This window comes from Pagrus pagrus (assembly GCF_965226575.1).
Source record: "Pagrus pagrus genome assembly, chromosome: 9".
In the NCBI taxonomy this organism is placed as follows: domain Eukaryota; kingdom Metazoa; phylum Chordata; class Actinopteri; order Spariformes; family Sparidae; genus Pagrus; species Pagrus pagrus.
This window is the reverse complement of record NC_140193.1, coordinates 31,350,692-31,364,819: the sequence shown is the minus strand read 5'-3', so window position 1 is coordinate 31,364,819 and position 14,128 is coordinate 31,350,692. Positions and strand designations below refer to the sequence as shown.

Below are 14,128 nucleotides of genomic sequence, written 5' to 3'. Positions count from 1 at the left end.
AATGACAAGAATTAAACATATGCAAACTAAACTAGTGTTCCTGCAAGTAACCCACTTAAGTCCAAATAATGTTCTAAGACTGAGGAGAAGATGGCAGGTACAGGTCATAACAGCAAATCACTGATCCCAGGCAAGAGCAGTGGCAGTCAATTAATAAATCTATCCCTTTTCAGGTCATCAATATTTCTATGAATCCAGGGGGCAGATTTATGATACTGCAAGGAACTTAATTCGGTGAAAATTTGAATTTGATCAATATATTTGGGCCAAATAACAACAACCCACAATTTTTCAATATTATATTCTTGAGCGGTAACTTTATAATGGGAGGGGACTTAAACTGTACCCTCAATCCTATGTTAAATCGATCATCAAGTCGAGACACCTCCCATGTACAGACTAGAAAAATAATTTCTCAGTTTATTTTGTAATTAAATCCTTGTGACGTATGGAGAGAACTAAACCCTGGCATAGAGGAATTTTCATGCTTTTCCTCCACATATCGCACACACTCGCATATATACTTATTTAATCTCAAAATAATTTTGCCTATTATCAAGAGCTGCTCATATAGTAGTATAGTTATTTCAGATCATGCGCCACTCTCCATCGACTACTACTTTTTTTTCTATACAAGTTGCCAGAGACAGTAACTACAACACACAATAGTGGAAGGAGACAAAGACGTGGTGAGTTAAATCATGTCACATAATCACTGCCATTCAAGAGCTGTCTGGCTCTGCTGCCGGGGACAGACACTGTTTTTCGGGCGGAAATGTGACGTTGAGTCGGTAGGACAGACAGGATGACAGACACTTTTCCATGTATAACTACGGTATTTTTTCCCTCATAAGTTGCCAAAGACACTACCAGTTACCACATTACTGTTGTTTGGTCCTGTAACGTTGCTTTGTGGGTTATTTCTCTTTTATTTGATGAGTGAAGGATCTGTTTAGCTGTCAGACTGTGAACACCATCAGACCGACACACCCCTGATCCGCGCCTCTGGCTTTTCCATTCACACAAAAGCCGTCTCGCCTCTGCTGCGGCTCTGATACTACCTCCACCAGCGGATCATAACCGCAGCAAAACTGTCCCCCCTCTCCACATCTGTAACTTTCACACAGGGCGGGGTGGAGTATTGGCGCATAATTCCCGCACTAAAAGGGCAGTGTGAATGGGGCTTGCAGGTAAAATATGCTGATAAGGAAGTTTAGTTTGGCGCTAAACTGAATAAAGATGAATAGTTGGACAGTAAAATCCAATTCAACTGATGAACTCTGGTAGGCCTAGAGCCCCAAAACATCATCCTGATACACTTGTCTTAAAAATTCAAATAAACTAAATAGTAGTTTACTTTTATGGTTTCAACATGGCACGTGTCCTCAACGGTAAAGCATCATCCGTCATCATCGCTGTGAGAGAATACAGAATCGATCAGAGCAGATTGTTCTTGACGGTGGCCCAGTTTGCATTTTGTGTGTCAAGGATTGGACTTTGTTGAAGCAGAAAGTATCATGTCAAGATGATTTTTTTTTTTTTTTTTTTCTGTCTTGGTAGCTAGTTTCCTTTTATAATTATTTCAATATGGATGTGTTGTTCATGATGTAGCGCTATTGGGGACAAAATATGGTGCGTCCCCTGGATGCATGGATGATGATTTCACTGCGTCCGTTCAGATTTGAATGCGAGAGACGCAGGACACCTATCTAACAACATGACCTATATTAGTGTTTATTAACAGGATATTCATTTGTCATTTTTGGTTACTTGGTGACCAATCGAAAACACCAGGAAAGTTGTTCCACTTCTCTTCAGTGGCTGTGTGAAGTTGCTTGATATTGGAGGGAAGTGGAACACACTGTTGATACAGAGTGCCCAAACATGCACAGTGCTTGCATCAGAATCAGAATTCCTTTATTTGTCCCGCAAATGGGGAAATTTCTTAGTCACAGCAGCCAAAGGACAGTATCACACTTAAACAATAATAGAAAGTAAAAAATAAACAATATAATAAGAGATAAGAAATAGAATTAACTCGTGTATATATATAGTATCTACAATATGAACTTGGTATTTACAATGTGACATAGTATTTATAATATGGACAGTGTAAGTATAAACAGTTTGCTATTTATATTTACAAACAATAAATAATAAATATGGGTATTAAAAATTGTCCAACTAATGCAAACCAGAAAGTGTGTGGATATGTGTATAGTTTTGTATTGCACAGTGCACAGTGAGGTCTACTGGGAGCAGTGCTGGTTGTAGAGTCTGACAGCAGCAGGAAGGAAGGACCTGCGATACCTCTCCTTCACACACTTTGGGTGTATCAGTCTGTCGCTGAAGGAGCTGCCCAGTGCGGTGATGGTGACCTGCAGGGGGTGGGACTCCTTCACCAGCAGCGATGACAGCTTGTCCATCATCCTGCTGTCTCCCACCACCTGCACTGGATCAAGAGGGCATCCCAGGATGGAGCTGGCCTTCTTGATAAGTTTATCAAGTCTCTTCCTATCTGCTGCCGAGATAGGAAGAGACTTGATAAACTTATCAAGCAGGCCAGCTCCTTCCTGGCCTTCTTGTCTGGACTTTGTATGCCATCTGTGTGGTACAGAAGAAACTAGGGTGCATCTAGGGCTGGGCGATAAAGCGATCTTGATCATTTTCATGATAAAATTCTCCACAATAACAATGATGCATTTTTTACTTTATTTTCGATAGTTATTTTTGAGTCTGTTTTCCTTTACCTAGAAAACACTACACCAACAGCCAATCACACAGCAGAGAAACAGATGCATGTGGTTGATGCATGTTTCCGGCCCCTCCCACTCACAACTACTCAGAGTGACGGTGACCACCTGTGTGTCCACTCGAAACTGAGTGCGAGGAAACTGACAAAGACGAAGAAATTGTACCGAAGAAAGGTCATACCACTTTGGTTATTTGGAAATAGTTCGGCTACCTGAAGTCTGACAAAGCACAGACCACCATTAGGTGCAAAATGTGTCGGCGACCAGTGTTTCCAACTGGAAACACCACCAACCTCTTCCATCATCTCAAAAGGTACCGTCCCAAACAGTACTTCAAAAGTATGAGTTAGCGCTATCATGCTAGCGTTAGCCTCCCCTCAAGTAGCCAACAGCCCAGCCCCACTGCTTCTACTAGTCAAACTTCAATTCGACAACCAACAGTTGCTGCTGCTTTTTCAGCCATTACCCCATATGAAAGGAAGCCAAAGCGACACAAAGACAGAACCAGCACAGTTATGTACTGTATCAATAAAGATATGATGCCTGACATTACGTCTTACAGAACAGGTGGCATTAAAGTGTATTAAACTGTCAGCTCAACATTATTATTGTTAAATATACTGTATATCGTGATAATTATCGACATTGATCAATATAAAAAAACATATCGTGATAACAGTTTTGGCCATATCGCCCAGCCCTAGGTGCATCCATGAAGAGAAAACTTCTGTAAAGTGTTGGGTGCCTTTGAAGGTGAGCATTTGCCCACTCAAGTCTGATATGACCACGAACTGCAGTACTGTTAGCACCCTGGTGAGGATGATGAGCACACAGATGAGCTTCCCTGAGACGCTTTCTGACAGTTTGTGAGGAAATGCTTTGGTTTTGCCAACCCAACTGTTGCATCAGCTGTCCAGGTGTCCGGGCTCAGACAATTTTGCAGGTGATGCCACCTAATGTGGAGATCCTGGGCTGGCATGCTTAAAGGTGGTCTGCGGTTGTGAGTTTGGTTGGATGTACTGCCAAATTTTCAGTGATGACATTGGAGATGACTGATGGTAGAGAAATGAACATTCAATTCACAGGCAGCAGATCTGGTGGACATTCCTGCAGTCAGCATGCCAACTGCACACTCCCTCAAAACTTGCAACATCTGTGGCATTGTGTTGTGTGATAAAACTGCATATTTTAGAGTGGCCTTGTACTGTGGCAAGTTCAAGGCACACCTGTGACTAAATCATGGTGTTTAATCAGCATCTTTATATTATCTTGGCAATGTTGAAGTGCTCCCTAAGATGGAGATGATAAATGGGAGCGAAACAAAAAAGTGTCTATCCTTTGTGGTTGTCTGAAGTGTTTGACCTAGTGTTGTGTTGGGTTTCAGAAGAGAGGAGTGTCAGTTATGAAATATTATGGTACAAAGGTTAAAGGCCCCTTTACTCTGTGCAAGTTTGGGCTGTCACAGATGATAGTTGACAAGTGACCTTTCATGTTATCTTGTGTGTGTGTTACATTACCATTTGATACATTGTTAGTACGAAAATAAAAAAAATATTGTAGTTTTTCATCCTAAAGTGGCTCTTCTTTCTTCTCTTGATTGCCAATGCTGCCATTGTGGATAATAATCATACGTTGATAATGAGCCTTGATACTACAAAGCCCATGAAAGTGTGATTGTGGCTGTGGCACATTAGTTTATAATGGGTTTAACACAGAGCCTGACCATTTGTTGGTCGCCCCTTAAATGGGCCTGTTAGACCAATCAGCGTATTTGTTTTCTGGTATGGGGCAATATGAAAAATGTATTTTACACACACCGTATACAGAAAAAAATGCTTGGGGTCCTTTAAAATGGTGTCATGACGCACTTTGTCCAGTAGAATGCGCTCCAACTCGATTCTTAACAACACTCAGACTCAGCAGGGCAAGCAGTACATGTAGCAGGGTGCGTCACAGCTGAGTAGGTAGTAGTTCTGACGCAGCTAAGTGAAGCGCCGTCTTCACAGTAAGTTGCTAACTGGTTTGTGAGTGAAGCATATTCTGGAAAGTTGATAAACAATGACCCCATCATTTTCCCTTTTCAATATAACTACAACCCTGTCCCAACCATCACTCATGCTAATATGACATCTGCTTGCTAATGTTAGTGAGGTAACTAGCTAGACGGCTATAGTGTGTGGGTATAAGCAGTACTATAGTAGTAGTAGAAGCAGATGAAAGGGTAAGCGTCGGAGCATCTATGTGCAGCTATGCAGAAGAGTCCCTGTCCTTTACTTTGTGACAACATGCTTATCATACTCATTAATGCTATTTACATTTACTCAAGTACTGTACTTGAGTACAATTTATAGGTGCTTGTACTAGTAACTGTAATAATTCACGTCAATGTTACTATCCCAATATATATTGACATTTTGAAGGAAAAACAATGCTCTCCGTCAAATTCCTCTTAACTTTGTTTACTGTCTGTTTTATCTGTTTTTTTGTTAAGTGAAAAACATTTACATTTGCATTTTGCTAATTTTTCACAGCGGCAATGAAACTATGCATAGGAGCCACACAGCAGATCCATGCCACACACTAGTTAGCTAACAGTTAACTGTTATGGCAGCTTTTTCTTCTTCCTTTCCATTGTATGGCAATTGGCAACCAGTGTTAAAGTACATTACCGCCACCTACTATTAAGAGGCTCTAAATTATTCTATTATTAACAAGACATCAATATATAATTTTTTGAATATTACACTTATTGCCGACAGCAGTTCTCGGTGACACCCCATACTCCACTGCATTTTTTATTTCACAGCTATAGTTGCTAGAAGGGCCGGGTGATAAAACAATAAAGATAATTATCGCAAAATAACTCTTCCTCTATAGAAATATAAGAAATGGTCGATCACGTCTATTGAACTAATTCCATCCATGTTCTGATAAACAACACGAGCCAATGTTAATGAGAATGGCGCGATGGAATAGAGTTACAGCCACGTCGGGTAAGATTGACGCACACAGCACAGAGCATAGGAGAAGCAGCTGGCAGCACCCCATGTGTTAATGTTTGGGCTACTGCAGTCGTGCTCATCAGTACTCCAGGAGTGGGAGCGAGATGAAAGGGCAAATGATGACAGAAATGTTAACTTGAGCGACAGCGTTACCGAAGAAGACGACCCAACGGACAACAGCCCAAGGCTCAAAAGACAAGGACACTGTTGAAAAGATGGTCCGTGGAATTCGGTAGTGTTAGAGTTATTCTGGCTAAAAAAAAACGAAAATTAAGAGGCAGTATCACAAATGCAATAGCCTACTTTATTGCAAAATCAGAACTAAGATTTTAGTTTATTATATATACCCATTTTATTTATTTGAAATAGTTGTGTAATGTTCAACAGTACATTTGTCATGTTCAGCTTCTGACAGAAAATGAATGATTAAACCAACATTAACATTTCACTAAGGAGTAAAAAAGTAAATCCTTTAAACCTGACAGAAATAGTGATTTGATTTATGTCATGATATATATTGATCGCGACTGATATGAAAAACAAATCGTAATACGATTTTTTTCCATATTGCCCAGCCCTAGTTCCTAGTTACTTTTCAGATTAATATATTAGTTGTACAATATATGATCAATTACATTTATTCTGCATTTATCAAAATTGGTGCACAATCCATGTTGAAAAGGTCTATTTTAATTTCAGCTCAAAAAGTCAGTATTTCAACTGCCATATCAGCAATCAGTGGATTTTTTCCCCTTTTAAATCGTTATCGGTCTCAAAAATCCCCTGTAGTATGACACTAACTACACGCAGAGGTTGTGTGTGCAGTGAGTTGACATGGTCATAATGGCTGAGAGATATATTTAAACTAGTATATTTATCAACTCCTTTGCCCTGTTGGTAACACATCTGTTATCACTGACAGAGGTACCACAGGTTAAAATTTTGTGTGGCTTAAAGATGAAACCTGGGTAATGTTAACAGGAGCAGTAAAGAAAAGTCTAGGTACACCTTAGGGCTGGGCGATATGGCCAGAAAATTGTATTGTTATATTTTTAGGCTATATCTCAATAGGGTTAGTAACGTTCACATTTGAACCTATACCTTATTTCGGTACTTTAATCCCTCTCAAATAATAAAAAAGTAATTTCAGTTCTAACCAGTTCAATCATTCACTTCTGGAGACAACATATCTTGAGTCATATTTCCACTAACAATGCACATTACATGTCAGTTAGTCTTTCTAAGTTTTATTTCAGTAGCATCTTGCTTTAATGCATATACATCTGGGGGGAAAAAAATAGAAAATGGCTACATTTAGCTGTTCCTGTTCATCAACTGAGTGCTTTCAGAATAAATGTAATAGAACACATCAAGACCTATATGTGCTGCCCTTTCCTGGCACGCAGTGTCTTCACTAGTGGTAACTTTATTTAACTTTTTTTATAATAAAATAAAATGTTCTGCCCCCATGAGCTTGTTGTAGCAGCTCAGTGTTACAGTGCAACAACAACAGATTGAGTTAATTAAATCCATTTGGGGAGTCATAGAAAGTGTACTGTAATATTTCCTCCTAGACAATATGCTGTTCACATACTATTGGTTTAATACCAAGGTCTCGGACATAAGTTTTAGTACACTAAACAGCATGTTGGGAAGGTATTTCAGACGCAGTCAGTGGCTGAGTTTTGGGTAGACGTCTCACTCTTTCTCTCTATAACGTTACTGTAAAGATGCACACTCAGGTACTGAAATTTGGCACTGATTGATTTAATGTGAATACAGAGTTCAGTACTTAACCCTACAGGTAAGTTACAAAATTACATAATTTACTGTAATGCAGCCTTTAAAAGACCAATTATGTCCTATAATAATATAACGATGTCCAAAATCGAAGTCGATATATAGTCAAATGACTTTAACGATGTAATATCTTTATATTCCCCAGCCCTAGTACAGCTACTGTAGCCACATCTATATCATCATAGACTCAGCCATGAGTACAACCATAGCCTGAGCAGTAACCATCTACACAGCCATAGCCTCAACCAGCACCGTCAGCCAGGCAGAGCAGCTGTGCGCACAGTCCTGTATACTGACGAAGCTTGGTCTCTTGAAAGGAGCAATGAGCAATGAACGATATGCATCATGTTAAGTGTCACATCAGCTCTCCTTGTTATTGGTAGAGCATTTTCCTAATCTGGCAGTATATTTTAACTGGTATGGACCCACACACTAACTGTTTCTATGAATCGGTGGGAATACAAAAGTAGTTAGTACTTTTCTACCACTCCACACTTAAGTTATCCACAATGGTGTGCCTCTCCATCATATGTGACTTTATATGGCAACATTGAAGGCATCCTTGTTCACGGCTCTCATTTTTCACGACTTATTACAAGATACTTGTCTGATATAGCATATTTTACTCCTTTTTAAAGGTTGGTGGATACAGAGTTTGTTGCTATTGAGTGACATGCAGTATCTGCATGCACAGTGAGTGTGCGTCAGAGCCGGCAGTGTATTTGGAGTGGTGGAGGAGAGATATGCCAGTTTATGCCAGCTCTTCCAGGAAGAGGCATAATCTGGTGGATGTGTGTTTTTCGGGAGTTTCTCAGGAGTTGCCTAGTTTAGCAGCGCTGTTTTTGTGGGATTTCTGGGTTGAGTTGTTGTCGTTGTTGTGACTATGAACTGGATTGGAACTGAACTGTGGATTCAACACTTGCTTAAGTCTATCACACACTCAAACCCACACCAACATTGCTTTGCTTGCTTGATTTAGTACACCTATTGAAAGTTTTCAATTAACTTGTCCGTTTTTGCAGAGCTAGTTTTTGAGTACGTCTATACTTATGTGCCAAACAAGTCTCTGACTGGCACTCTCTCAAATAGCTACACATCTTTGTAGGATGATCAATTCTTTTCACATTGAGCTATTCAAATCATCTAGTGAAAATTCCAGTATTTTTCTATTTCACAATATATATACATTGCAGAAAAGAAAAATAGTGCATTTTCGTTTCTTTCCCAATATTGTGCACCCCTAGGTGCGTAGGACTTTAATGGATGGGCTGGTGTCTTTATTGTGGATATAACATTGTCTTAGCAATATATGCAGAGATATTTACCTCAGTTTAGATTGCCTACAGTTCCTGCTCATAAGCTGGACTTAACTTGTCCAATCAGCTGTGATATGATGGCATCCAGCCTGTACTCTCCTTGCTCTCTGTGTGGATGAATAGGCCCATTTTGTTTGATGTTTCACTGTTTGGAGTGCCCATTAAACAGAGGTGCTGAGAGTTCGATTGTGATCAGACCTGACAGCTCTGGGCTCCTCGGGATTACAGATCTCCACAGTGAAGTGAGGGCGTGAGGTCCCACCCTCTGTTAGATAATGGTGCGGAGCAGACTTTTCTTTGTAGCAGTAATGATGTGAATAGCTGAGTTTGGAGGCCAGAAGCAGGGCTTTATTGGCCATGGTGTGCTTGATCAAATAGGTCTCTAATAGATGTGTCAGCATAAAAATATTGGTGATGGAAAAGCATTGATTTATACTCAGTGAGTTTGTGTGACTGATTGGCTGAATTACAAGGTGAAAGTTATTGTCTTTTACTTATTTTTATTTTATTGTTTCTTTTTTTTTTAAAGCACAAAGTTTAAAAAAAACAAAACTAGGTTTTGGACATTTGTGCCATCTGTTTTATAAAATGGAGTGTTGATGATGAATTGAGGAGTTTCACAGCCTGAGGAATGAAGCTGCTCTGTAGTCTGGTGATATGGCACCAGACTACCTTTTGTATCTTTTGCCAGATTCCAGCAGGGTGAACAGACTGTGGCTGGGGTGGGTTTTTGTCTTTTAGTATCATTTGGGCCCTGTACAGACATCTCACTTCACTGATGTCACTGACACTCTGTAGATGGATAGTAGGGATGTTCTGGGCAGTTTTATTCACCTGCTGTAGAACCTTCCTGTCTAGGGCTGTGCAGAAACTATGAATGTTGTTGCAGTTTTGTAACTCTACTCCCTCTAATAATATACAAAGTTTTTTGTATGTTATGTGGTTATACGCTTGAATGAAAAAAGTGAATGTAGAAACTTGGAAAAAATAATTTGTTTGAACTGCCTTTCTGTATACGCTATAGTGTGTGACATTATGTTACATGCTACATGTTGATCTACAACAGGGCATACTGTATTTCTTGTTCATACCCATTGATTGGTCTCATCTGGCTTTTTTGTTGTTATGTTAGAAAAACGTCAGTGCCGCTGGTTTTAACAATTTTCCAACGCTTTTTTTTTTTCTTTCAGAATGCTGCCTTTTTATATGGCCTTGGCATGGTTTACTTCCATTACAACGCATTTCAGTGGTAAGTACTTTATTAATAACAATCTTCCATTGCATGCATGGCATGACCCATTTTCTTTAATGATTATTGTTTTTCCTGTAGATTTAAAAACATGGTGTCTGAACAAAGCTTCATACTTTCTTGAAGAAATACTGACATTTTCGAAATACATTTGTTCCTTTCCTTCAGTAGGATGACAACATTGATATCATCATTGCCTCTCTATGTTCATTACGGTTCAGAATGAGTTTAGCCTTCTTTAGCTGTTTCTCACCATTTACAGTGTTTTTTCTAACAGCCTCCTTCTAGTTACTCTAAAGCTGCCATAGTTGCTTGCACTAAGGAGGTTATGTTTTCGATTATGTCTGTCTGATCGTTGGTTGGTTTGTCAGCAGGATTGCACAAAAACTACTCATCAGATTTCCACAAAACTTGGATTGAGGATGGGCCTTGGCCTAGAATAGATGTACCCCATTACTATTACTTTTGGTGCAGATCTGGATAAAGGGACGGATTCCAGGAATTTTTCTCACTTTCTTTAATTTTGCGAGATAATTTCTCAGGGCTTAAAGAACCCACCTCCATTCAGTTTTTCTTCCTGTTAAACGATCAATGTTCTCTCTTGAAATGAGAGTGGGTGTGTGGTTAATTTTCATTCATAGCCCAGTGCCATCGCAACCAGACTGCTGTTCTAACAAGATCAACATCAGTAGCATGGAAAGTATTAGCATGGAAAAGCAATAGCATGCATATTAGCAGTGATAGTGCTACCCGTACTCAAACAAGATCTTCTTGTGTATTGAGGAGCTGCAGAGTTTATTCAAGGTCAAACTGTAACCTGTACTGTACATTTACTGCCACCAGACAACCTCTTTGCTAAACTTTTCCATCTGCTCCGGTCACTAACACTGTCAACTCTGAAAGCTACCAATAGAGCTATCGCTCCTTCCCTTGCTTGATCACTCACACACAGCCCTGTTTCTTAATGGAGCCACGCTCCTCTAAATTAACCAAGCTTGGAGGATGACATATGACTTCGAGATTCTACTGTAGTCATACGTCATTTTTCCATTTTAGAACCAGCTTAAAATGCTTTATTTATATTTATTTATTTATTTATTTATTTATTTTTTTACTTTGCCAATATTTTTGACAAATAACTTAATTTTGTGCTCAAACAGTGTGGCTCCCTGACATTGTCAAGAAAGGAGGGGGGCTTTAATGCATGGATCGTGATGAAAAAAAATTTGGTGCATTTAGTTGGCTGCTATCTATGAGAACAATTTGATGCAGTTAATAAAAATCTGGACCTAGCGGATTTAAATATGTTGTCATTAGGGATGTAACGGTTCACGTATTCGTCCGGAACCACATATGATGATGGGTGATCCACACTCCAACCCAGCAAGTGGCGCCAATGCACCTAAAGCTGTGTTCCAAACACCATTAAACAACAAAAGAAGAAGACACGATAAATGAAACCCAAGAAAAAGACACTGTGATGCACTATGGCTAATTCACAAGAGACAGCAGAGCTAGAGGACCCACCTGCTACTTTCAAATCAGTTGTGTGTTAAAGTTTCAGTTTCAAGTGGTGGATAGGACGAGGACGGTGTGTTGCCGTTGTTCTACAGTTGTATGTAAGTGGAAACACGTCAAACTGGCAAACGCATATTAGGCATCACCAAGATGTTAACATTTTTAGGCCATATCACGTTACACAATCTATGCCTCAATATTTTGAAATCTCCTCAAAAGTACTTCATTAAAGGATAACTATCGTTTTTTACAACCTGGACCTTATTTCTAGCAAAATATATTATCATTTACTCACCCAGACAACTTTGGTGTCATTTGAAGTCGTTCGGACGAAATTAGATCCAGTGTAGCGCCGGTATATCCATATAATGCGAGTGACGGGGCACCGAAACACAGCCTCTATTTAATGCATTATCTGCCACGAAACTAGTTCACTTCACCAATATTTTGTCATGATACGCTAGTGCTATTCCCCTCTGGGTCCAGGCTCGTCTGTTATCAACATGTGGGGTCAAACTAGCAGTAGCAGCTACAGGTAAACAAGCCGGCTGTCGCGGGTGCACGCGCAGCTCAGAGATGACATCTTTCAGGTCAGAGGTAGTAGGTCAACCTACAGACCCCGGATGTTGACAACAGACAAGCCCGGACTCAGAGGGGAATAGCACGAGCGTATCGTAACAAAATATTGGTGAAATGAACTAGTTTCGTGGCAGATAATGCTCGTAGAGGCTGCGCTTCGGTGCCCGGATCACTCGCATTATATGGATATACGCAGCGCTCCACTGGATCTAATTTCGTCCGAACGACGCCAAATGACACCAAAGTTATCTGGGTGAGTAAATGATAATATATTTTGCTAGAAATAAGGTCCTGGTTGTAAAAAACGGTAGTTATCCTTTAATGCTAGGAAGGGGTGACAAAATCAAACATCACAATATTTTTGATCAAATAGGCCCTACTTTGATATCGATTTGGCTACAATATTGTATTGATATTACTATTAGTAATTTCACAAAATACTAACATCATGAGATCTGATAAATAATTATTAGTAACTTTGGATATAGTGGCCCTGGATGAACTGGCGTCTCATCCAGGGGTGTACCCTGGCCTTCGCCCGGTGAGAGCTGGATTTGGCCCCAGTAGCCCCGCAACCCCCCGAAAGGGGGGAAAAAAGCGGCAACACCCCGCGACCCCAATAGGGAAATAGCGGAAAGAAAATGAGATGAGAGATGGATATAGTGGCTAATTGGTTTTAGACACCAGTCTGGTAAGTTCAGAAAATGAAATCACTTTACTTTGATGCAGCCCTTAAAACCAGGAAAAACAACACTGCAATATCTTGATATAACGATACCCAAAATCTAAGACCGTATATAGTATATTGCGATAACAATATATATTGTGTATATATATTGCCCAGCTGTCCCTACTGGTGCGGGGGAGCGGTGAAGCAGGGGATTCAGAATCAGAATTCCTTTATTAGTCCCGCAAACAGGGAAATTTGTGCATCATGCAAGCTAGAACCGCCACTGTGCCCAGCCCTAGTTCCAATTATTGGTTATAGGTCACCTTGATCACTAATGAGTATCGGTTGACCTCTACTCCTGAATCAAATGCTGTATGGCACTTGATGCTGACTCCCAGAATAGAGTAGGAAAAAACAAATAAAAACCAGTCAGGTCTTTGGAGGTTAACAAACAAACTGAACCGCTACTGTGTGTCCACATTAGGGTTGGATACCAAACTCTGTACTACCAGAGTGCCAGATTTCCATACCTGAGAGCGTAAACAGAGAGTGAGATGTCTCCCCAAAACGCAGCCACTGGTTGCACCCGAAGACCAAAAATTAAAAATTCCCATTGGGTTTAAAAATACAGCCACCACTGGTGGAGATGTTGCGTGCCAGGAGAGGGCAGCTGCAGCATATACTATATACAGTAGCCTATATGTATATCTTGATGTTTTCTATTATATTTAATGTGATAGCACTGGCTTGATGAGCAGGGCAGCTTAATATAGCAGTTTACATCATAAAGTATATATTTTATTTATTGTGCATATAATTTTCCACCTTTTGTGAGGTCTAGGGTTCGAAAGGACAGTTCAATTTTATATGTAAAGGATGTTAATTTAAAGGCTTGCATTCATGCTGTATGCGGTTTTATATTTTCATCTCATTTTATTTATTATTTTCAGGCTGCAGGAACAGGTAAATGTAGCAGTGCACCTCCAAAAATGATTTTATTTACCAGTTTTATATGCAGTATAGCAACAATGCTGCTGAAATGAGACTGAATAAGATTCATGATATATTGTCTCTTGAACTGTATGTTTTATCTTTTTCCGATGGTTCCCCTGGTTAGAAGTGAAATTAAACTTTTGTTTTCACATAGAAAGTGAAGTACCAGAAAAGGGTCCTGTTGGGTGCTAGTATCAAATTGTAAATGTGGATGGTACCCAACCCTAGTCAACACTCTGATATAGGGC

At 39.8% G+C, this 14,128-nt stretch overlaps 1 protein-coding gene across 1 annotated transcript in view; it reads left to right on the top strand.

The window, feature by feature from the left end:
• The window catches only part of kdm6a (lysine (K)-specific demethylase 6A), a 58,308-nt gene that overhangs the window by 6,730 nt on the left and 37,450 nt on the right, over positions 1 to 14,128 (top strand). The window contains exon 5 of the mRNA XM_084362740.1: positions 10,062 to 10,120. Coding sequence (XP_084218866.1) covers positions 10,062 to 10,120 — 59 coding nt within the window. The remainder of the gene's footprint in view (positions 1 to 10,061; positions 10,121 to 14,128) is intronic.